Here is a 27,586-nt window from a genome sequence, read left to right on the forward strand (position 1 = left end):
CACCCTCTGCACTTTCACTGGGAGCTGAAGTCCTGACCTGTTTTTAGGCGGCCATCTTCCCAGCATCCCAGACAAATTTTTATTGCCCACAGACTAGGAGATACCGAGGCAGAGGGGTCGCCAGCACTGCTGTTCCAGCCAGTGCAGCTGTTTTGGCCCTGGCGGGGCCGATTTGGCCTGCGCAGCTGCTTTGCCCATGCCCTGTAGCAGCGGCTCTCCATACAAAAGCCACTGGTCTGCAAGCCCTCTTAGCTGGTGAGCCCTGAGATGGCAGAGTTGCCCATTCATCTGAAATAGCAAGCCAGGCCAGGAGATTCCTAGGCAAAATAACCGCAAGGAGCCTTGTCACTGCTGTTTGAGCCCACTCAGTGAGTCGCAGCACAGGAGATCCCGGCGCCTTTTCAACAAGAGACTGGAACACTGTGTCGTTCAAGTTAAAAAATAAAAAAAAAAGAGTCTAAGTCAGGGAGCCAGGTGATCAGGCTCGGTTGGGCCCACCCCCCACCCCCAACAACAACGACAACAAAGACAGTAATTGAAAACTCTCTGGGTTGAGCCATTCACAGCAAGCACAGCAGAAACCAGGACGGTCCGGTTCTGTGGGGGAGGGGCGTCCGCCATTACTGAGACTCTCCACCACTACAGAGGCAGGCCGCCATTGCCGACGCAACCTGCCACAACAGAGAGAGTCCACCATAACAGGTGGGGCCACTGTTGCCATTGCCGAGGCAGTTCTAACTACCACCATATAAACAGGACTGCAGGGAAGAGCACATGGCAGCTGGGCAGAGCCCACAGCAGCTCAGCAAAGCCTCTGCAGGCAAACATGGCTAGGTGGGCTGCTAGCTGGGTGGGGCAGAACTGAAAGAAAACACAAAAGGGGCAGTAGGACAACAGAAACTCATAAAGCCCTAACTCCCTGTGACAGAGCACCTAGGAACAAAAAGTGGTTTATGAGTTCAGCTGCAGCAGACCTAAACGTACCTGCCCAGCAGCTCTGAACGAACAACAGAGCTCACAACTCAGGACTTAAGCCCCAATAAAAGATAGACTGTCTCCTCAAGTAGCTCCCTGACCCCCATAGATCCAAAGACTCATCTCATAAAGGAGAGAATGGACTGACAGTAGGCGAGCATCCTTCTGGGACAAAGATAGCAGAAGAGGAAACTGGCAGCAACCCTTACTGTTCTGCAGCTGCTGCAGGTGATACCCAGGCAAGGAGGGCCTGGAGAGGACCTCAGCAGTCCTACAGCAGAGTGGCCAGACTGTTAGAAGGAAAGCTTAAAAAAAAAAAAAAAGAAGTAACTTCAGCATCCACGAACTAGAAGCTCACTCAGAGACTCAATTGGAAAGACAGTAACTACAAAGACAACAGGTGGATAAACCCACAAAAATGGGAAGAAACCAGCGCAAAAAGGATGAAAACTCCTGAAACCAGAACACCTCCCCTCCTAAAAGAGATCACAACTCCTCACCAGCAAGGGAACCACACCGGATGGAGAAGGAGGGTGATGAAATGACAGAATCAGACTTCAGAAGGTAGGTAGTAAGAAACTACAGTGAGCTAAAAGAACATGTTCTAACCCAATGAAAAGAAACTAGGAACCTTGCAAAAAGATTGAACGAAATGCTAACAATAATGGACAACATAGACAGGAATATAAGTGAATTGATGGAGCTGAAAAACACAACACGAGAAATTCGCGAAGCATGCACATGTTTTCAACAGCCAAATGGACCAAGCAGAAGAAAGGATATCAGAGGTCGAAGATCAACTCAATGAAATAAAAAGAGAAGGCAAGAACAGAGAAAAAAGCGCAAAAAGGAATGAACAAAATCTTCAAGAAATGTGGGACTATATGAAAAGACCTAATCTACGTTTGATAAGTGTACCTGAATGTGATGAAGAGAATGAATCCAAGCTGGAAAATACTCTTCAGGATATTATCCAGGAAAACTTCCCCAACCTAGCAAGGCAGACCAATATTCAAATCCAGGAAATACAGAGAACACCACAAAGATATTCCTCAAGAAGAGCAACCCCAAGGCACATAATTGTCAGATTCACCAGGGTTGAAATGAAAGAGACAATGCTAAGGGCAGCCAGAGAGAAAGGTCGGGTTACCCACAAAGGAAAGCCCATTAGACTCACAGCAGATCTCTCAGCAGAAACCCTACAAGTCAGAAGAGATTGGGGGCCAATATTCAACATCCTTAAAGAAAAGAACTTTCAACCCACAATCTCCTATCCAGCCAAACTAAGCTTCGTAAGTGAAGGAAAAATAATATCCTTTGCAAACAAGCAAGTACTCAGAGATTTTATCACCACCAAACCTGCTCTACAAGAACTCCTGAAAGAGGCTCTACACATATAAAGGAACAACCAGTAGCAGCCACTCCAAAAACACACCAAATGGTAAAACAACATCAACACAACCAAGAATCTGCATCAACTAACCAACAAAACAGCCAGCTAGCATCAAAATGACAGTATCAAATTCACATATAACAATACTATCCCTAAATGTAAATGAACTAATGCCCCAATCAAAAGACACAGACTGGCAAATTGGATAAAAAGCCAAAACCCATCAGTGTGCTGTATCCAGTAAACCCATCTTACATGCAAGGATACACAAAGACTCAAAATAAAGGGATGGAGGAAGACCTACCAAGCAAATGGAGAGAAAAAAAAAAAAAAAAAAAAAAAAAAAGCAGGAGTTGCAATTCTCATCTCAGATAAAATAGACTTTAAAGCAACAAAGATCAAAAGAGACAAAGAAGGACATTACATAATGGTAAAAGGATCACTACAACAAGAGGAGCTAACGATCCTAAATATATACACACCCAATACAGGAGCACCCAGATACATATGGCAAGTTCTTAATGACTTACAAAGAGACTTAGATTCCCACACAATAATATTGGGAGACTTTAACACCCCATTGTCAATATTAGACAGATCAACCAGACAGAAAATCAACAAGGATATCCAGGACCTGAACTCAGACCTGGAATAAGCAACCCTAATAGACATTTACAGAACTCTCCACCCCAAATCCACAGAATATACATTCTTCTCAGCACCACATCACACCTACTCTAAAATTGACCACATAATTGGCAATAAATCACTCCTCAGCAAATGCAAAAGAACAGAAATCATAACAGTCTCTCGGACCACAGTGCAATAGAGTTAGAACTCAGAAAGCAGAAACTAACTCAGAATCGCACAGCTTCATGGAAACTGAACAACTTGCTCTTGAATGTTGACTGGATAAACAATGAAATGAAGGCAGAAATAAAGATGTTCTTCGAAACAAATGAGAATGAAGGCACAACATACCAGAATCTCTGGGAAACATTTAAAGCAGTCTCTAGAGGAAAATATATAGCAATGAGTGCCGACATGAGAAGAAAGGAGAGATCTAAAATTGACACCCTATCATCAAAATTGAAAGAGCTAGAAGAGCAAGATAAAAAAAAAAAAAACTCAAAACCTAGCAGAAGACAGGAAATAACTAAGAACAGAGCAGAACTGAAGGAAATAGAGACACAAAAAACTCTTCAAAAAATCAATAAACCCAGGAGCTGGTTTTTCAAAAAGATCGACAAAGTAGACAGACCAGTAGCCAGATTAATAAAAAAAGAAAAGAGAGAATAACCAAATTGATGCAATAAAAAACGATAAAGGGGATATCACCACAGTTTTCACAGAAATCCAAACCATCATCAGAGATTACAAACAACTCTATGCACATAAACTAGTAAACCTGGAAGAAATGGATAAATTCCTGGACACCTGCATCCTCCCAAGCCAAAACCCAGAAGAAGCTGAAACCCTGAATAGACCAATAACAAGGTCTGAAGTCGAGGCAGCAATTAAGAGCCTACCACCCAAAAAAAGCCCAGGTCCAGATGGGTTCACAGCCGAATTCTACCAGACACACAAAGAGGAGCTGGTACCATTCCTTCTGAAACTATTCCAGACAATCCAAAAAGAGGGAATCCTTCCCAAATCATTTTATGAGACAGACATCATCCTGATACCAAAACCCTGCAGAGACTCAACAAGAAAAGAAAACTTCAGACCAATATCCATGATGAACATAGATGCAAAAATCTTCAATAAAATACTGGGAAGCCGATTGCAACAGGATTTCAAAAAGCTTATCCACCATGATCAAGTAGGATTCATCCCAGGGATGCAAGGCTGGTTCAACATACACAAGTCCATAAATATAATTCACCACATAAACAGAACCACAGACAAAAACCACATGATTATCTTAATTGATGCAGAGAAGGCCTTTTACAAAATTCAACAGCCCTTTATGCTAAAAACACTCAATAAACTAGGTATTGACGGAACGTATCTCAAAACAATAAAAGCTATTTACGACAAACCAACAGCCAATATCATACTGAATGGGCAAAAACTGGAAGCATTCCCTTTGAAATCTGGCACTAGACAAGGATGCCCTCTCTCACCACTCCTATTCAATACAGTACTGGAAGTTCTAGCCAGAGCAATCAGGCAAGAAAAAGAAATAAAAGGTATTCAAATAGGAAAGGAGGAAATCAAATTGTCTCTATTTGCAGATGACATGATTGTATATCTAGAAGACCCCATCATCTCAGCCCAAAATCTCCTGAAACTGATAAACAACTTCAGCAAACTCTCAGGATACAAAATTAACATGCAAAAATCACAAGCATTCCTATACACCAGTAACAGACTTAAAGAGAGCGAAATCAAGAATGAACTGCCATTCAGAATTGCTACAAAGACAATAAAATACCTAGGAATATAACTAACAAGGAACATAAAGGACCTCTTCAAGGAGAACTACAAGCCAGTGCTCAACGAAATAAGAGAGAACACAAACAGATGGAGAAACATCCATGTTCATGGTTAGGAAGAATCAACATCGTGAAAATGGCCATACTGCCCAAAGTAATTTACAGATTCAACGCTATTCCCATCAAGCTACCAATGACCTTCTTCACAGAACTGGAAAAAAACACCTTAAACTTCATGTGGAACCAAAAGAGAGCCCGCATAGCCAAGTCAATTCTAAGCAAAAAGAACAAAGCAGGAGGCATCACACTACCGGGCTTCAAACTATACTACAAGGCTACAGTAATCAAAACAGCATGGTACTGGTACCAAAACAGAGATATAGACCAATGGAACAGAACAGAGGCCTCAGAGGAAATACAACATATCTACAACCATCCGACCTTTGACAAACCTGACAAAAACAAGCAATGGGGAAAGGATTCCCTGTTTAATAAATGGTGTTGGGAAAACTGGCTAGCCATGTGCAGAAAGCAGAAACAGGACCCCTTCCTGACACCTTACACCAAAATTAACTCCAGATGTATTAAAGACTTAAACATCAGACCTAACACCATAAAAACCCTAGAAGAAAATCTAGGCAAAACCATTCAGGACATAGGTGTAGACAAGGACTTCATGACCAAAACGCCAAAAGCAATGGCAACAAAAGCCAAAATAGACAAATGGGACCTAATCAAACTCCACAGCTTCTGCATGGCAAAAGAAACAGTCAGTAGAGTGAATCGGCAACCAACAGAATGGGAAAAAAATTTTGCAGTCTACCCATCTGACAAGGGGCTGATATCCAGAATTTACAAAGAACTAAAACAGATCTACAAGAAAAAAACAAACAAGCCCATTCAAAAATGGGTGAAGGATATGAACAGACACTTTACAAAAGAAGACATACAGGAGGCCAACAAACATATGAAAAAATGCTCAACATCACCGGTCATTAGAGAAATACAAATCAAAACCATATTGAGATACCTTCTCACACCAGTTAGAATGGCGATCATTAAAAAATCTGGAGACAACAGATGCTGGAGAGGATGTGGAGACGTAGGAACATTTTTACACTGTTGATGGGGTTGTAAATTAATTCACCCATTGTGGAAGACAGTGTGGCGATTCCTCCATGACCTAAAAATAGAAATCCCATTTGACCCAGCAATCCCATTACTGGGTATATATCCAAAGGATTATAAATCATTCTACTATAAGGACACATGCACACAAATGTTCATTGCAGCACTGTTTACAATAGCAAAGATCTGGAACCAGCCCAAATGCCCAACGATGATAGACTGGATAGGGAAAATGTGGTACATATACACCATGGAATATTACACAGTCATCAAAAACGATGAGTTCGTGTCCTTTGTAGGGACATGGATGAATCTGGAAACCATCATTCACAGCAAACTGACACAAGAGCAGAAAATCAAACATCGCATGTTCTCACTCATAGGTGGGTGTTGAACAATGAGAACACATGGACACAGGGAGGGCAGCACTACACACTGGGGTCCATTGGGGGGAAATGGGGAGGGACGGGGGGTGGGGAGGTGGGAAGAGATAGCATGGGGAGAAATGACAGATACAGGTGAGGTGAAGGAAGGCAGCAAACCACACTGCCATGTGTGTACCTATGCAACAATCTTGCATGTTCTTCACATGTACCCCAAAACCTAAAATGCAATTAAAAAAAAAAAGAAAAGAAAAGAAAATGAGCTAAATTTCTGAGAAATACAGGATTATGTAAGGAACTCAAACCTACAATGCTCTGGTGTCCCTGAAGAGAGGGAGAGAGCGCAAGAAACTTGGAAAACATATTTGATGATATTATCCAGAAAAATTTCCCCAACCTCACTGGAGAAATCAACATTCAAGTTCAGGAAATTCAGAGAACTCTTATGAGATGACCATATACAAGATGACCATCCCCAACACACTTAGTCGTCATATTCTCCCAGGTCAACATGAAAGAAAAAAAATGTTAAAGGCTCTAAAGAGAAGAAAAGGCAGCTAGCAGAAGAAAAAATAATAAAAGTCAGAGTTGAACTAAATAAAACCAAAACATGAAAACTAATGTAAAAGATCTATAAAACCAAAAGTTCATTTGTGAAGGAATAAGATTGATAAACCTCTAGCTAGACTAACAAAGAAAAAAAGACAGATCTCAATAAACACAATCAGAAATGACAAAGGGGACATTAACAGCAACTCCACAGAAATATACAATATCCTCAGAGGCTATTAAGAACATCTCTGTGTACACAAACTAGAAAACATGGATGAATTCCTGGAAACATACAGCCTCCCAAGATTAAACCAGGAAGAAATTGAAACCCTGAATAAATCAATATCAACCAATAATGAGTTCTGAAATTTAATCAGTAATAATAATAATAATAATAATAATAATAATACCAACCAGAAAAAGTACTGGACCAGATGAATTCATGGCTGAATTCTACCAGATGTATAAAAAAATACTGGTACCAATCCTACTGAAATTATTCAAAAAAAATCAAGGAGGAAGAAATCCTTCATAACTCATTCTGTGAGGCCAGAATCATTCTGACACCAAAACCCGGTGGAGACACGACAAAGAAGGAAAAATTCTGGCCAATATCATTGATGAACATAGATGCAAAAATCCTCAACAAAATACTAGCAAATTAAACCCAGCAGCACATCAGAAAGCTAATCCACCATGATCAAGTAGGCTTCATTGTTGAGATCCAAAGTTGATTCAATATATGCAAGTCAATAAATGTGATTCATCCCATGAGCAAAGCTAAAATAAAAACCACATGATCATCACAATAGATGCAGAAAAGACATTTGAAAAAATTCAACATCTTTATGTTAAAAACCCTCAACAAACTAGGCGTCAAATGAATATACTTTAAAATAATAAGAGCCATCTATTAAAAACCCACAGCCAACATCATACTAAATGGGTACACTATGGAAGCATTGCCCTTGAGAACCAAACAAGACAAGGATGTCCAGACTCGCAAAAACTGCTGTTCAACATAATAATGGAAGTTCCAGCCACAGCAATCAGGCAAGCAAAAGAAATAAAAGAAATCCAGATAGAAAGAGAGGAATTTAAACTATCTCTCCTCATAGGAAATAAGATTCTACACTGAACAAATCCCATAGTCTCTGCCCAAATACTCCTAGATCTTTGCAGAACAACTTCAGCAAAGTTTCAGGATACAAAATTAATGTACATTCAATAGCATCTCTATACACAATAATGTCCAAGCTGAGAACCAAATCAAAAATGCAACCCCATTCACAGTAGCCACAAAGAACATTAAATACCTAGGAATACAGCTAACCAGGGAGATGAAAGATCTCTACAACAAGAATTACAAAATAATAAAAAGAAAGAAAGAAATCAGAAATAACACAAACAAAAGGAAAAATATTTCATGCTCATAGATAGGAAGAATCAGTATCATTAAAATGGTCAAACTGCCCAAAGCAATTTAGAGATCCATGCTATTCCTATCAAACTACAAATGACATTTTTTACATAATTAGAAAAACTATTTTTAAATTCATATGGAAACAATAACAGGCCCAAATAGCCAAAGCAATCCTAAGCAAAAAGAACAAATCCAGAGGCATTGCATTATCCAACTTCAAACTACATGACAAAGCTACAGTAAACCAAAACAACATAGTCCTGGTAGAAATAAAAAAGTAAAGTAAAGACACAGCAGCTCCACTGAACCCGTGGCAGCCCAGCAGCACCTCCCTCTATGCACACAAACCAGTAAATCTGGAAGAAATTGATAAATTCCTGGACACTTGCACTCTCCCAAGACTAAACCAGGAAGAAATTGAAACCCTGAATAGACCAATAACAAGGGCTGAAGTTGAGGCAGCAATTAATAGCCTATCAACTAAAAAAAGCTCAGGTCCAGACAGGTTTACAGCCAAATTCTACCAGACATACAAAGAGGAGCTGGTACCATTACTTCTGAAACTATTCCAAACAATACAAAAAAAATCCTCCCCAACTCATTTTATGAGACCAGCATCATCCTAATACCAGAACCGGGCAGAGACACACTAAAAAAGAAAACTTCTGGCCAATATCCATGATGAATATCGATGCAAAAATCTTCAGTAAAATACTGGGAAACAGAACGCAACAGCAAATCAAAAGCTTATTCACCATAATCAAGTAGTCTTCATCCAGGGGATGCAAGGCTGGTTCAACACATGCAAGTCTATAAAGATAATCCATCACATAAACAGAACCAAAGACAAAAACCACATGATTATCTCAATTGATGCAAAGAAGGCCTTTGACAAAATTCACAGCCCTTTACGCTAAAAACTCTCAATAAACTTATCGAAGGAACATATCACAAAATAATAAAAGCTATTTATGACAAACCCACAGCCAATATCATACTGAATGGGCAAAAACTGGAAGCATTCCCTGTGAAATCTGGCACTAGACAAGGATGCCCTCTCTCACCATCCTATTCAATATAGTATTGGAAGTTCTAGCCAGAGCAATCAGGCAAGAAAAAGAAATAAAGGTATTCAATTAGGAAAAGAGGAAGCCAAATTGTCTCTATCTGCAGGTGACATGATTGTATATCTAGAAGACCCCATCATCTCAGCCCCAAATCTCCTGAAACATAAACAACTTCAGCAAAGTCTCAGGATACAATATCAATGTGCAAAAATCACAAGCATTTCTATATACCAATAACAGACAAACAGAGAGCCAAATCAAAGTGAACTCCCATTCACAATTGCTACAAAGAGAATAAAATACCTAAGAATACAACTGACAAGGGATGTAAAGGACCTCTTCAAGGAGAACTACAAACTACTGCTCAATGAAATAAGAGAGGACACAAACAGATGGAAAAACATTCCATGCTCATTGTTGGGAAGAATCAACATTGTGAAAATGGCCATACTGCCCAAAGTAATTTATAGATTCAATGCTCTCCCCATCAAGTTTCTAATATCTTCTTCACAGAACTGGAAAAAACCACTTCAAACTTAATATGAAACCAAAAGAGAGCCCGCAATCCTAAGCAAAAAGAACAAAACTGCAGGCATCATGCTGCCTGACTTCAAACTATACTACAAAGCCACAGTAATCAAAACAGCATGGTACTGGCACCAAAACAAAGACGTAGACCAGTGGAACAGAACAGAGGCCTCAGAAGCAACACCAAACATCTACAATCATCTGATCTTTGACAAACCTGAGAAAAATAAGCAATGGGGAAAGGATTTCCTGTTTAATAAATGGTGTTGGGAAAACTGGCTTGCAATGTGCAGAAAGCAGAAACTGGACCCCTTCCTGATACCTTACACTAAAATTAACTCCAGATGGATTAAAGATCTAAACATAAGACCTAATGCCATAAAAACCGTAGAAGAAAACCTGGGCAAAACCATTCAGGACATAAGTATAGGCAAGGACTTCATGGCTAAAACACCAAAAGCAATGGCAACATAGCCAGAATAGACAAATGGGATCTAATTAAACTCCAGAGCTTCTGTACAGCAAAGGAAACAATCATTAGAGTGAACCAGCAACCAACAGAATGGGACAAAATTTTTGCAATCTACCCATCTGACAAAGGGCTAATATTCAGAATCTACAAAGAACTAAAACAGAATTACAAGAAAAAAACAAACCCATTCAAAAGTGGGTGAAGGATATGAACAGACACGTTACAAAAGAAGACATTGATGAGGCCAACAAACATATGAAAAAGTGCTCATCATCACTGGTCATTAGAGAAATGCAAATCAAAACCACATTGAGATACCATCTCACATCAGTTAGAATGGCAAGCACTAAAAAATCTGGAGACTACAGATGCTGGAGAGGATGTGGAGAAACGAACACTTTTACACATGTTCATTGTGGCACTGTTTACAATAGCAAAGACCTGGAACCAACCCAAATGTCCATCAACAATATGCTGGATAAAGAAAATGTAGCACATATACACCATGGAATACTATGCAGCCATAAAAAATGATGAGTTTGTTTCCTTCATAGGGACATGGATGAATCTGGAAACCTTCATTCTCAGCAAACTGACACAAGAACAGAAAATTAAACACCACATGGTATCACTCATAGGTGGGTATTGAACAATTAGAACACGTGGACACAGGGACGGGAGCATCACACACTGTGGTCAGTGGGGGGACTAGGCAAGGGACAGCAGGGGGTGGGGATGATGGGGAGGTATAAGGTGGGGAGAAATACCAGATATAGGTGATGGGGGTGGAAGGCAGCAAACCACCTTGCCATGTATGTCCTTTGCAACAATCCTGCATGATCTGTACGTGTACCCCAGAACCTAAAGTACAATTTTTAAAAAATTAAGGCCGGGCGCGGTGGCTCAAGCCTGTAATCCCAGCACTTTGGGAGGCCGAGGCGGGTGGATCACAAGGTCAAGAGATCGAGACCACCCTGGTCAACATGGTGAAACCCCGTCTCTACTAACAATACAAAAAATTAGCTGGGCATGGTGGCGTGTGCCTGTAATCCCAGCTACTCAGGAGGCTGAGGCAGGAGAATTGCCTGAACCCAGGAGGCAGAGGTTGCGGTGAGCCGAGATCGCGCCATTGCACTCTAGCCTGGGTAACAAGAGTGAAACTCCGTCTCAAAAAAAAAAAAAAAAAAAAAAAATTAAAAAAATTTTTTAAAAATCTACAGTTTAAAAAATTACACAAATCAATGAGCTATGTCATAACAACAAAACAAAGGACAAAAATCATATGACCATTTCAATTTATGTTGAAAAAATAATTTGATAACATTTCTCATCACTTACAGATAAAAAGGCCCCAGAAACTGTATAGAAGGAACATCCCTCAATATAATAAAAGATAAATACTATAGACCTACAGCTACTATAACACTAAACAGGAAAATATTAAAAGCCCTGAGATCTGGAACACATCGAGGATGCCCACTTTCACCACTGTTATTCAACACAGTACTGGAATTCCTAGCTAGAGTAATCAGACAAGAAAAAGAAATAAAAGGCATTTAAATTGGAAAGGAAGAAGTCAAATTATCCCTGTTTTCAGATGATATAATTTTATATTTGCAAAAATCTAAAGACTCCACCAAAAAACTATTAGAACTGAAAAACAAATTCATTAAAGTTGCAGATAGAAAACAAAATATAAAAACCACTACCATTTTTATATGCCAACAGTGGACAACCTGAAAAGGATATGAAGACTGTAATCCCATTTACAATAGCTACAAACAAAATAAAATAAAATACCTAAAAATTAGCCAAATAAGTAAAAGATCTAAACAATGAAAACTATAAAACATTAATGTAAGAACCTGAAGAGGACAGAAGAAAATAAAAAGATATTCCATGTTCATGGACTGGAGAAATCAATTTTGTTAAAATGCCCATACCATCCAAAGCAATCTACAGATTCAATCCAATCCCTATCAGAATGCAATGACATTCTTCACAGAAATTTTTTTTAAAATCCTAAAATTTATATGAAACCACAAAAGATCCAGAATAGCCAAAGCTATCCTAAGCAAAAATACAAAACTGAAAGAATTACATGACATCAAATTACACTACAGGGCTATAGTAACCAAAACAGCATAGTACTGGCATAAAAACAAACACAGGGATGCACACGGACCAGTGGAACAGAACAGAGAATCCAGAAATAAATCCATACATACACAGTGAACTCATTTTTGATAAAAATTATGTCATTCTTTATTAAATACCAGGGGAATACTGAAGGATTGGATCATAATTGTGTACAGGAGTCACAAAGAGTCTAGGCTAGTACACTAGTCTAAAAAGAGATGAGATTCTGAACAAAATTTGAGCAAACCTGCCAGTGTGTTGTATATGTTAAATGAGGAAAAAAGAAGAATTTAAGACGACTCAGGATTAGACTCTGAATCTAAACGTTGAATAATGCCTTTGATGCCATCTAGTCTTGTTCTCTGACTCTTTAGATGAGAAATCTGAGGTTAAGGGAGGTCAAGTGATTTACACAGAAAGCAAGTAGGGAAGTCAGGACTAGAATCAACATCTGATTCTCACCTGAGGGCACAATAGAAACACTAATAAAAATAGGAAGAAGAGATCTGGAAGAAAAGATGAGGGGTAGGTTTTGAATTATTTGAATTTGAGATGCCTCTACAACAGTGTGTCCAATCTTTTTACTTCTGTGGGCTACATGGGCCCCAGGTTGGACAAGTTTGCTCTACAACATCCAAGCAGAGTCATGCAGGGCAATTAGTTAGGCAAATCTCGTATTAACCTCTGTAGGCCTACCTTGACTTCTTCAGGAATTCTGTTTCTCCGCGTTGCCCTCTGTTGTATTTTTAGCTCTTATTAAAATTTTCTTTTAAGTAGTAAAGGTGTTTATATCACTCTCTTGTTAATAACAGAAAACCATAAAACCAATCCTTGCTATCACTCTCAAAAAAAAAAAATTATGTCATTATGTTAAGTGAAATAATCCACACACAGAAGGATGAACATTGCATGTTCTCCGTTATTTGTGGGATCTAAAAAGGAAAACAATTTAACTCATGGACATAGAGAGCAGAGGGATAGTTACTAGAGGCTGGGAAGGATAGATGTTGTTGGGGGAAGGTGGAGATGGCTAATGAGTACAAAAAATAGAAAGAATGAATAGGACATACTTTTGGTAGCACAACAGGGTGACTATAGTCAATAATAATTGTACATTAAAATAACTAAAAGAGTGTAACTGGATTGTTTTTAACACAAAGTATAAGTGCTTGAGGGGATGGATACCCCATTCTCCATGATGTGATTATTATGCATTGCATGCCTGTATCAAAACACCTCATGTACCCCACAAATACATACACCTACTATGTGCCCACAAAAATCTAAAATTTTTTTAAATTACAGCTGTAGGATGATTATAGTTAACAATAATTTATTATATATTTTCAAAAGCTAGAAGAGAGGATTTTGAATATCTCCAACACCAAGAAATGATGAATGTTTGAGGTGATCAATATGTTATTTATCCTGACTTGATCATTATACATTGTATACATGTATCAATATATCACCCTATATATATGCATAACTCCATATATATGCGTAACTATTCTGTATCAATTAAAATAATTTTAAATAAAATAAACATAAACACAGAAAAAAAGATTAAAGATCCCTAGATTCCTGATGTCATGGAGTGCCTCTGTAGCCCTGGACTAACCAACTGCAAATTTTTTGAACATAAAATGTAAATAGACTTCTTTATTATTTCAAAAACAACAACAACAACTAAAGGAAACCAAAAAAGAATGTCTCACCAAAAATGGAATATATATAAAGAGATGGAAATTATAAAAAGGAACCAAGCGGAAATCTTCAAAAATCCACTCACACAAAATAAAACACATGCACTGTTGCAGCTAGTGAATGAATAGAGCTAATAAACTTCAGCAAAGACTCAGTATGCAACATGAACATGAATAATCAACTGTATTTCTATATCCTAGCAATGAATGACCTTCAAAAGAAATAAAATTTAATTTATAATAATATCAAAAAGAATAAAACAGGAAGAAATTTAGCCATGGATGTGCAAGACTTGTCCACTGAAAACTACAAAACATTGTTGAAAGAAATTTAAGAGACCTAAATAAATAGAAAGACAACCATGTAATGGATTGGAAGACTTAAGATTCCTAAAAAGGCAATAATTCATAAATTTGTCTACAGATTCAATACAATTACTACAAAAATCTCTATTAACTATTTTGTAGAAATGAGAAAGCCAATCCTGAAATTCACGTGAAATTGCCAGAAGCAATGAGTAGCCAAAACTATCTGAAAAAAAGAACAAATTTGTAGCACCCACACTTTCCTATTTCCAAAATTATTACAAAGTTACAGTCATAAAAACCATGTGGTACTGGCAAAGGATATAGAACTATAGATCAATGACATAGAATTGAGAGTCTAGAAATAAGTCCATCTATCTAAAGTCAGTTGATTTTTTTTCACAGAGACAAAGGACATTCAAGGAGGAAAGAACATTCTCTTCAACAAATAGTGTGGGAATAACTGGTTATTTATATGTAAAAGAATAAAGTTAGACACTTTCTTTCCTCATATCATATACAAAAATTAACCAAAAACCTAAGTGCAAGAGCTAAAACTAGGGAATGCTGGTTCACTATAGGTGGGAATGTAAATTGGTATGGCCAATATGGAAAACAGTGTGGAGGTTCCTCAAAAACTTAAATACAGAATGACTGCATAATCTGCTTCTATTATGCCGGAAAGGAATAGATAAATAGGAGAAGCACAGAAGATCTTTAAGGTAGTCAAACTGTTCTGTATGGTTCTGTAAGGGTGAATACATGCCACTGTGCATTTGTCCAAACCCATAGAATGTACTAAACCAAGAGTGAACCCTAATGTAAAGTATGGATTCAAGGAGAGAGTATGTCAATGTAGGTCATCAGTGTTAAGAAATATACTACTACTCTGGTGTGGAATGTTGACAGTGGAATAGACTACGTACATGAGAGAAAGAGGTATATGGTAACTGCGTTTTCTGCTCAACTTTGCTGTGAATCTAAAGCTACTTTATTTATTATTATTATTTTTGAGATAGGGTCTCACTCAGTCACCCAGGCTGGAGTACAGAGGCACCATTATAGCTCACTACAGCTTCAGTCTCGAGGGCTCAAGCCTCCTCATACCTCAGCTTCCCAAGTAGAGCTGGGACCACATATGCCCACCACCACGCATGGCTAATTTTTTTTTTTTTTTTTGGTAGGGATGAAGTCTTACTATGTTGCCCAGGCTGGCCTTGAACTCCTGGCCTCAAGTGATTCTCCTGCCTTTGGCTCCAAAAGTGCTGGAATTATAGGAACGAACCACCATGCCCAGCCCTAAAGCCACTTTAAAATATTAATCTTACTTTTAAAAAATAAAATAAGAACTGAATGCAGTTGGAGCAATAATAGAAAAATCATGGTAAATCTCACAGTATGTATGATGAGTCATCCAAACATATGTTTTTGATATTGTCAATGAAATATAAACTTCAGTACAATTTTAAAAAATATAAATATGACCAGCCATTAAATAAAAGTAAGATTTATAAGCTTCTAGATATCTTAGTGGGAGAAAAGACAATAAAACAATGTGAAATGCAATAAAAATTATGAGAAAATATGTGCTAAAATAAGATCATATACTGTCTCCGAGTAACCCCACATCTGGAAATAATCCAAAATATGGAAAAAGTGCATTATTATTCATTACAACAAAAAGGAGACAACATTAATTCACAGAAGAAAATAAATAGTGGAGTACTCACTCAGTGTTTATTGAAGATGTTAAGAGATCGCATCCCTGCTGCACTCTGCTTCTAACCTACCGGGCAAACAAAAAGGGTTGTATCAGGATCAAAGATTTATTAACAGCAAATCTATCTGTCAGTTAGGGCTGCTACAACAAATTAACATAGACTGGGTAGTTTAAACAATATTTATTTCTTGCAGTTCTGGAAGCTGGAAAGTCTAAGATCAAGGTGAGGGCAGATCTAGTGGCTGGTGAGGGCATGCTTCCTGGTTTTCAGACAGCCATCTTCTCATTGCATCCTCACACGGTTGAGAGACAGAGAGATAGGATAAAGAAGCTCTCTTCATCCTCTTCTTGAAAGGGCACTAATTCCATTCACGAGGGCTCCGTCCTTGCAACCCGATTATCACCCAAAGGCTCCCATCTCCTAAGACTATCACCTAGGAGGTTAGGGTTTCAATGTATGGATCTTGGAGGGACCCAAACATTCAGTTCAGAACAGAGTGCCTCTTCTTCTCCTCCTGCCAGTTGAGGATAATTTCCCCTTTACCTTTCATGAACCTGGACAGAGAGAGCAGAAGTGTGACTATTTGAAGTCACATTCGTTCACACAGCCATGGTTCACAATCATGGCTTTGCACCTGGAGAGAATCATAAAATATCCCTGTCTGGGCCCACCCCTAGTGATTCTGTATTAATTGGTCTGTGTTATGACCTGGGCATCAGTATACTTTTAGACCTATCATGTGTTTCTGATATGCTGTGGAGTTGCTCTGTGCCACTGACACAGAAGATTGAAGACAGAGAAGATAATTCAGGGAGCAGAACTAGGATTCCAGAAAAAATGCATAATTTGATGATAAATTAAAAACGTATCTTTTTCACCAGTGCTGTACAAACTGTGAACTTTTCCAGCAAAAAATAACATAGTTGTCAATGAGTGCTTATGAATATTTGTACCTGTTCTGTGAACAGCTGCTTTGGGAAATAATTAATAAATATATGATGTAGCCTTTTCTCTCTTCAACAGTATAATCCAATTTCAAAGATGCTGATGGACTTGTATAATGGACCATAATCATAACAACTTTTCTCTATTATTTAAGAGTTTACAAAGCAAAACCACATGCACAATTTGAGAAGCTTAATTAACTTGTGAGAGAAGTAATTCTGGTACTAAAATCATCTTTGGGAAAACCAAGGCTCACAGATGCAAAACCTCAGTCAAAATGATACGGTGAGGAAGTGATGGGATTGAGTTAAACAAAAGTGGATGAAGCGTACTGACTTCAAATCCAGTGCACATGGGCTGCATATGTGCTGATTTATGCAGTGTGCTCTGTAAGATTAACACCATGAACAATGGAAGAGATTGATAGCAGGGAGGTCCATTTGTAATTTGCATAGGACCTGATAAAGATCTAGATGAGGTAAAGGCTATGAGAACTGAGCATAGTTCAATTTGGAGAGGAAATATGGAATACAAGCCACAGGATATTTGAAGACAGATGAGCAAGGTTTGACTCCAAGCAAGTAACTTATTCTCTCTGTGCCTTATGGGGATAAGAACAGCAATTACTTCATCACCTTGCTGAGAGACATCAGTGAGTTAATGTGTGGAGAGATCCTAAAACAATGTCTGACACATAGTAAGTGCTATGTAAAAGCTATTACTACTATTCAAACACAAGAAGTTTTAGGAGGATTAATTGATAAGCTTCAAAACACATCACATTAAGCCAATGGTCTTGACTGTAGCTACCTATCAGAATCATTTGGGGAACATTTAAAAATACTGATGCCTAAGCTTTACCTCATAGCAATTGGATCCAAAACTCCCAGGTGATTCTGATGCACAGTGAAAGGTGAAAAGCACTGATACAGACAGAGGAAGAATTGGGGTTGACTTACTGGAACCTTAGAGATCAGTGGTGATTATGACAATAAATGAAGAGCTGTGGAGATGAATCCACTGTGAGAATTTAATTTCCTAGATTTTCATTGTAAGGTGATAGTAATTTGAAGAGAAGTGATATATTAAGAGTAGATTCTGTAACAGGATAAGACAAGCATAGGCAGGGTGCCTGAGACTTAAAGTAGAAGGAACAGATGTCACACAGGGGTACAGAAAAGATGGAGTGACGTTAGAGGACACCAATAGTACAATGTCATGGGAGCCAGGCATGTGGGTGAGGTGATGGTTCCCAAAAACTATGCCAGAACTCACAAGCAGATAATGTAGATTCGGCATTGAGATTAGAACACTGGATGTTACCAATAGCTCGAGAAAGAATGTATTGAGTGAACAGAAGATGCTTAGTCAGGGGAATATAGAAATTGTACCTGAAATGGGGAGATCCCAGGGATTGAGGTGGTGCCTTTGGGATGGGGGTGAAGGGGCTTATAGAGGAATAGAGACAGAGGTCAGCACACTCAGTAACGAGAAGAAGCAGAGAAGACCAGATCTTGCCTGGACCAATCATGCTGAAGGTGTCCCAAGAAGAGTGCTCTGTGATTGTCAAGGTGTCTTCTAGAGTTCTTATAACTCTGGAAGCCATAGATGTCCTGGAAATCCTTAACACAGGAAACCCTGTTTACAATTAAATTACAGCCTGTTTGAGTGAAGCTGCATCTCAAGCGGAGTGAAGGGCAAAATTCAGTGCATAAAGCTGAAAACTGAGTACCCTCAAAATTACCATTTTAATCTTTTAAGAAGCACCGAAGTAGAGACCAATTTTTCAGCTGCCAAAAAGCTATAAGTAATGTGCCAATTTTTTCATCAGTTAAGATAGTTCACCGTTCCTTCTTTTATGCAATGAAGTAGTTATCTTGCATTTTTCTACCTACATTTTCTTTTTAATGCACATTAATTTAAAATATATAAAATAGAACTCGTATGCATCAAGTTAGAAGTTCATACTATAAGAAACCCATGGACATTAGGGCTAACTTATGGAATAGCAGAATCATCATTATCATTTCACACTTACTTGGGGACATATTATTGCTCATTGAATGGAATAGGCAGTGTATTTGACAGCCCTATTTTTTTTCTTTTTTCTTAAATTTATTTATTGCACTTTAAGTTCCATAGTACATGTGCAGAATGTGCAGGTGTGTTACACAGGTATACCCGTGCCACAGTGGTTTGCTGCATCCATCATCCCGTCATCTACATTAGGTATTTCTCCTAATGCTATCCCTCCCCAATCTCTCCATACCCTGCTATCCCACCCCTAGCCCCTTCCCCAACAACAAGCTCCAGTGTGTGATATTCCCCTCCCTGCATCCATGTGTTCCCACTGTTCGACACCCACTTATGAGTGAGAACATGAAATGTTTGGTTTTCTGTTCCTGAGACAGCCCTATTTGTCTAAACTGTTGTCTTCCCTTACTTTCTGATATACACAGACACACTCCCACTAGAACACACACCAACTTAAATGTGATGATGACTAACTCCACTGCCCTTCCTTTAGTCCATAGTTTCACAATCCTATCCTCATTATTCCCTCAGAACTCTAAAATTAAAACTACCCAGACTTGATAATTTATTTTTATCCACTTTGATTAAATGATGGAGGGTGCCCAGACCTATGCTGATAAGGGAACCCTGATCTTATGTGTCTATGAATGTGGAATGTTCCTGGCTCTATCAAAGTACAACATTGAAAAGAGCCAAATCTGGAGTTCCTTAAATTATCTAAGCCCTCCTTCCCTCTGATCTCCCCAAAACCAACTCTGCTTAGAATAGGCCCATGACTTTTCTCACCTAACCAATATGGCCCACAGCAGGCTAATCAGGGGTCTACCTTCCCCCATTCAAGCAGCCTGCAGAGTGCACCGCTGACATCTTTATTGCGGAGGCTGTACACAAAAGGGTTGGCCAAAGGTGTAATGGCAGTATACATTACTGAAGCCACCATGTCCTGATGCTGAGAGTTCTGGGAGGGAGGCTGGAAGTGGACCCAAATGATGATGCCATAGAGGAAACCAACCATGGTTAGGTGGGATCCACAAGTGGAGACTGCTCGGTGGCGACCAGCAGCTGAAGGCAAACGTAGAATAGTGGTCCCAATTCGAACATAAGAGAGTACAATGAGGGAACAGGGGCCCAGCATAAGGAAGCCACCCTCGAGGAATATGGCCAACTCATTAGAATGTGTGTCAGAACAAGAGGCTCGAAGAAGTAGCCGGTGGTCACAAAAGAAGTGAGGAAGGTTAACGTTGCCCCTAGAATCCCCAGTCCAGCAAAGGGGCAAGCCAAGTCCCACATGCAGCATGGTGTGCAGTATGGACACTACCCAGCTCAAGGCTAGTAAGCAGGCACACTATTGCTGATTCATTACCGAAGCATAGTGCAGGGGGTCACAGGTGGTCACATAGCGATCCAGAGCCATGACAGCAATGACAAGTGTATCTGTAACCCCAAATGCATAGAAGAAAAAGAACTGAGCCAAGCAGTGGGCAGCAAGAATGGTTGGGTAATCAGATACCAGTTGGGCCAGCAACTGGAGCAGCGTGACTGTGGATAACCCCATGTCTATCACAGAGAGGCCACGAAGCAGATAATACATGGGTGGGTGGAGTCTGGAGTCTCGGGAGATGAGCAGCACCAATGTCACATTCCCCAATATAGTGGTCAGGTAAACAGCCAGGAACAGGAAGAAGAGAAGAGTGTGGGACATGCTAGCTCTCGAGAACCCAAGGAGCAAGAAGACCAGAGAATGTGAAGCATTAAGGGCACAGCTCATGAAGAGTGATGGTCAGTCTGCCAGAAAGACAGTTTAAGTCAAAAAGAAACTCATGGATCAGATGTTAGGGATCATAACATTTCTATTTAATTCCATTATGTTACTCAAGATGATTAAAGACCTAGATTCAACCTTGACCATCTATGCTCCCTCTCTAAGGTCTAGGATTTCACTCCCTTAATGTATTTATTTTGTCCTTTATTTCTTCCTTTTCACCCACTCTAGTGGCTTATTCCATTGAATTCACAAGCCCTGCTAAAGTCCTTCCCACAGGGAAAAACTCTTCAGTCATTCTTGTCTTTCCATCCAACTATTTATCTTTTTCCAGTGGCAGACTTCATGAAAGAATTATCTATACTCACTGTCTCCAGTTCCTTATCTTCCATTCCCACCTCACTCCACTGCAATCCTCATGATTTCTTCTCTCTGAACCTGTATGGAAAATAACATACTATTAAAACACATATCATATAAAGAAACAGTTCTTTTGACACAGCTGACTTTTTTACATTTCCTCTAAGATCTAGAATAAGACAAGGATGTCCACTTTTGCCACTCCTGTTCAACATAGAACTAGAAGTTCTAGCCAGAGAAATTCAACAAATGAAACAAATAAAAGCCACCCAAATTGGAAAAGAGGAAGCCAAATTATCCATGTTTGCTGACAACACAATCTTATATTCAGAAAAACCTAACGACTACCAAAACACTGTTAGATGTGATACTGCTTTAGAAGGTCATGAAATTACTTGTTCTTTCTCTTTATTGCCAGTTAGTTAACGGCATTATCATTATCTGCCTGATGCACAAACAAAAAACTGAAGGAATCACTCCATCATCTCCCACATCCAATCACTCCTTACCTTCTATGTTTTCCCTTAAATACATTCTTTGCCACTACAACTATTTAAGTTTTAGCATTTCTAACCTATACTAATTTCTACAACTTCATTACTGGTTTCTCTACCTATCTCTCCTGACAGGTCTTCTATTATAATACCAGAATAAAACTTTCAACATATGACTCTGTGTTTAAATACTCAGGGACTTCAGAATAAAATCCAAATGGCTTAATCTGTCTTATATGGAACTTTCATTATTAGTACCTAACTTCTCTTTGGATTATACTCAGTCGCATACCCAGTGTTTTTGTTTTATTTTTGGTTTTGTTTTTTTAGACAGAGTCTCGCCCTGTTGCCCAGGCTGTAGTGCAGTGGTGTGATCTTGGCTCACTGCAACTTCCGTCTCCCAGGATCAAGCGATTCTCCTGCCTCAGCCTCCTGAGGACCTGGGGCAACAGGTACATGCCACCACGCCCAGCTCATTTTTTGTATTTTTAGTAAAGATGGGTTTCACCATGTTGGCCAGGCTGGTCCCAAGCTCCTGATCTCGGTATCTGCCCACCTAGGCCTCCCAAAGTGCTAAGATTACAGAATGAGCCACCATGCCCAAGCCCAATGTTTTAAACTAGATCTATATATTTTTTTTAAATCTTAAACATGATAAGTTCTCACACCCCTCCACATCTTCCCATTATTTTGAGAATTTGGGCTTTCTGAAATATGAGGTACATAATATAATCATATACACACACCCACTCAATACAGATAGAAATTCAGAGAAAATATAATAGTCATACTTTAAAAATCACAACTGAACATTCAAGACTATAAGGGAAATACAAAAGTCTATAATCAAAGAGGAATATGAAAAATTAATATCCAAAAACTGTGATGGTGGAGGTAGTGATGGCAGGCAGGAGGTAGCAAGTAGATTCAAGGGCATAACATCAGTCTTCATAGTCCACAGGCTTGATTAGTAATACCCATGTGGAATAGGAGATGAGAACTTAAACCATATGAGGCAGGAGATAGAGACCACCACATAAATTCCGGACATTCAAAAGGCTAAACTTTCGGTGAAAGGGTATATACAAACAGGAAACCACATACACAGACACATACACATGTGCACACACACGGGCTATGTGAGAACAAATGAAAATTTAGATCTCTCAGCCTAGACTACATGGAAGGAAAAGTATTTCCCATGAGAATGCAGTTATGTATCTGTACCATATAAGGAGTGGATAATGCTACTTTACAAAATACATACAATTCTAGAACCCTCAAAATAAAAAAATTATCTTCATACAGGTAAAAACATTGGAGTACCTTATAGAAATGAACATAAAACTTCTCCTCAGAGATTTATAGACTCTAGACTGTACAGGAATCCCACAAACAGAAACTCACCAAAGATGAGCTCACAATTCAAAATTACAAAAGACACATAATATCTATTTATTATGAAGACATTCATCAATCAACAGATTAATCTCCTGTTAAATGTCATAAAATTAACCAACATGTTAAGGATTATACATTATGTTTAAAGTACTTAGCATCTAAGAGGAAAAAATAAAGATTATAATAAAGAAGATAAAAAAGATAAAACATATTTTTAAAGACCCCAAAAATTACTAGAAAATAAAAATATTCACATTCAAATGAAAAACTCAATGGATGGCTTAGACAGTGGCTGAAGAGAGACGTTAGTTCTTTCAAAAAAAAAAAACAAACAAACTTATTTCCATAGGTTTTGGGGAAACAGGTGGTGTTTGGTTACATGAATACGTTCTTTAGTGATGATTTGTGAGATTCTGGTGCACCCATCACCTGAGCAGTATACACAATACCCAATTTGTGGTCTTTTATCCCTCACTCCCCTCTGGCCTCTTCCCCCAAGTCCCCAAAGTCCATTGTATCATTTTTTGTGCAGGGAAGAGAGCTTGTGCCTTCACATCCTCATAGCTTGCTTCCTACTTATGAGTGAGAACTTTCAATGTTTGGTTTTCCATTCCTGAGTTACTTCACCTAGAATAATCGAGCGAAATTAATTCTAAGAAGAATACCCAGAAGAAAGTACAAAGTGGCCAAGATGTGGATAATATGAAGGGGGTTTGTATCAGTCCATCTTCACCCTGTTGATAAAGACACACCTGACACTGAGAAACTTACAAAAGGAAGAGGTTTAATGGCCTTACGGTTCTGCATGGCTAGGGAGACCTCACAATCATGGCAGAAGGTGAAAGACACATCTCACATGGTGCCAGACAAGAGAAGAGAGGTTGTGCAGGAAAACCCCCCTTTATAAAACCATCAGATCTTGTGAGACTTACTTACTATCATGAGAACAGCACAGGACAGACCTGCTCCCGTGATTCAATTACCTCCCACCCCATCCCTCCCACAACAAGTGGAAATTTAAGATGAGATTTGGGATGGGAACACAGCCAAACCATATCAAGAGTTAAGAATTTCAGGGAACAAAATAAGAAGACCCACTGTATATCAAATAACTCCAAGGAAAAAAACTGGATATCTACATACAAAAGAATGGAACTGAACCCTTATCTTACACCGTTCACTAAAATCAACTCAAAATGGATTAAAAACCTAAACATAAGACCTGAAACCATAAAATTCCAATAAGAAAATACAAGGGGAAGACTCCTCAACATTGGTTTTGGCAATGATTTTCTGGCTATCGCACCAAATGCTCAGGCAACAAAAGCAATAATAAACAAGTGAGACTACTTCAAACTAAAAAGCTTCTGCACAGCAAAGGAAACAAGAGAATGAAAAGGCAGACTGGGAGAAAATATTTGCAAACCATATAACTGATAAGGGGTTAATATCCAATATTAAATATGCTTTAACACTTATACTCAATAGCAAAATAACAACAATAATAACCAGGTTTTAAAATGAGCAGAGAGGCCAGGCATGGTGGCTCATGCCTATAATCCCAGAACTTTGGGAGGCTGACGCAGCTGGATCACTTGAGGCCAGGAGTTTGAGACCAGCCTGGCCAACATGGCAAAATTTCGTCTCTACCAAAAATATAAAAATTAGCCAGGCATGATGGCACACACCTGTGATTCCAGCTACTTGGGAGGCTGAAGCAGGAGAATTGCTTGAACCCAGAGGCAGAGGTTGCAGTGAGCTGAGATCACACCACTGCACTCCAGCTTGGGTGACAGAGTGAGATTGTGTCTCAATAAGGGTTGGGAGGGGACACAAAGAACCTTTATTAGTCCGTTTTTACACTGCTATAAAGAAATGCCTGAGACTGGTAATTTATAAAGGAAAGAGGTTTAATTGACTCACAGTTCCACACAGCTGGGGAGGCCTCAGGAAGCTTGCAATCACGGCAGAAGGCAAAGGAGAAGCAAGTACCTTCGTCACAAGGCAGCAGGAGAGAGAAAATGCAGGGGAAAGTCCCACTTATAAAAAAAAACCTTAGCATCTCCTGAGAACACACTATCACAAGACCAGCATGGAGGAAACCACCCCCATGATCCAATCACCTCCCACCAGGGCCCTCCCGTGACATGTGGGGATTACAATTGGAGATGAGATTTGGGTGGGGACACAGAGCCAAACCATATCAGAACCTGAATAAATATTTCTCCAAAGATATAAAATAGCCATAGGTATATGAAAGGGTGCTCAACATCACAATGAGATAGCTAGCACCTCATACCTACTAGGATGGTTATTATGCAAAATAACAAGAAGAAATAAGAAATGTTGGCAAGGATGTGAAGGAAAGGAAACACCTGCACGTTGTTGGTAGGAATGTAAACTGGTGCATCCATTATGGAAAACAATACAGAGGGTCTTCAAAAACTTAAAAACAGAACTACCAGGTGACCCAGCAATCTCTCTCCTGGATACATACCCAAAGGAAAATAAATCAGCACCTCATAGAGATATCTGCATTCCCATGTTCACTGCAGCATTACTCACAAGAGCTGAAATATGGAAACAATCTAAGTGTCTTTTAATGGACAAATGACTAACAGAATTGTGGAATATTAGTCAGCTTTTTAAAAGGAAGAGATTCTGCCCTTTTTGTGACAACATGGATGAACCTGGAGGATATTAAGTGAAATAAGCCAGGCACACACACAAAAAAAATACTACATAATGTTACTTTTATCCAGAATCTTTTAAAATGCTAAATACATAGAAACAGTGACTAGAAGGGTGATTAGCAGGAGTGGGGGAGGGGAGGGAATGAGCAGATAGAGGTCAAAGGACACAAAGTTACAGTTTTGTAGGATGGATGTATAGAGGTATAAAGTACAGCATGAGGACATATTAATATTGTATTATATACTTCTATCCTGGCAATTTGCCAAGAGAGTAGATTTAAGGTATTCTTACCACAGAAAAATAGGTAATTATGTGAGATAATGGATATGTTAACTTGCTTGACTGTGGTAACCATTTCACTATGTACATGTACATTAAAACATTATGTTGTACACATTAAATATACATAATAAAAAAATAAGTCCAAGATTAAGTATATGAGATAATAGAGAAGAGGTAATATTGAAGAGACACAAACAGAATTTGCCAGACTTGATGAAGGAAATGAATCCTCAGATTGAAGAATCACAGTAACTCACAAACAATATAAATTTTTAAAATTCCATACAAAGAGGTTATATTAAAAGCAACAAGAAAGAAAAGAACAGTTGCCTACAGAGGAAAGACAAGTAGACTGACAAAAGATTTATCAGCAACAAGAAATTCTAGAAAATTAGGAAATAATATTTCCAAAGTGCTGAGAGAAAATAATGACCAAACTCAAATTCTATAACCCTTTAAACTATTGAAAAAATAAAAAACAGTTTTACACATGCTATTTGCTCTTTCAGGGAATGTCCGCCCATCCTCTTAGGGCCCAAACTTAGGGCCACAAGCTAACAAGTGAAAAGCTGCTCGTGTTGAAGGTCTCAGTCAGGCTTCATTTCTACTTGGAGACTTCGCCAAGTCCCTGCACAGTCATTTTAGCAGAGCCCTTTTCGCTTTTCAAGTAACTTTGTAAATATTGACTTGTCTGTCTCTGAATGTACACTGTTAACCACTTGAATGTGTATGTATGTATATACATACACACATATACATATGAATATATGTAGATACACATGCATGCATATGTACATATATATACTGGCCAGGAGCAGTGGCTCACGCCTGTAATCCCAGCACTTTGGGAGGCTGAGGTAGGTTGATCACCTGAGGTCAGGAGTTCAAGACCAGCCTGGCCAACATGGTGAACCCCTTCTCTACTAAAAATACAAAAATTAGGAGGGCATGGTAGCAAGTGACTGTAATCCCAGCTACTTGGGTGGCTGAGGAAAGGGAATTGCTTGAACCTGGAAGGTGGAGGTTGCAGTGAGCCGAGATCATCCCATGGCACTCCAGCTTGGGCAACAAGAACAAACCTCTGTCTCAAAAATAAATAAATGTACACATATATACATAAATACACTTACATTTATCACTGACTTCCTAGTACCTAACACAGAGCTGGGGAATGAGTGGGTGCTCGTTAAACATTTGTTAACTAAACAAAAGAGATTTTCTACTAAAGGGCAGTAGTCTAGAAGTTAATACAAAGGATTTGGAGTCAGGCTTACCTGGGGCTTCACTCCATACCTGCCACTTATTAATTACGTGATCTAAAGCAAGTTATGTTTTCTCATCTTTCAAATGGTGACAAAATTTCTCATAAGGTGGAGAAGATTA

General features: G+C 38.9%; 1 protein-coding gene across 1 annotated transcript; it reads right to left on the reverse strand.

Annotated features, from left to right (window-relative positions):
* Positions 1-20,024: 20,024 nt before the first annotated feature.
* OR1B1 (olfactory receptor family 1 subfamily B member 1) lies at positions 20,025-20,978 on the reverse strand. Its single transcript, XM_010351394.3, is given in 1 exon segment — positions 20,025-20,978. A coding segment is annotated over 1 exon segment (954 nt).
* Between the last annotated feature and the right edge of the window lie 6,608 nt (positions 20,979-27,586).

This window comes from Saimiri boliviensis, chromosome 2, assembly GCF_048565385.1.
Source record: "Saimiri boliviensis isolate mSaiBol1 chromosome 2, mSaiBol1.pri, whole genome shotgun sequence".
Lineage (NCBI taxonomy): Eukaryota > Metazoa > Chordata > Mammalia > Primates > Cebidae > Saimiri > Saimiri boliviensis.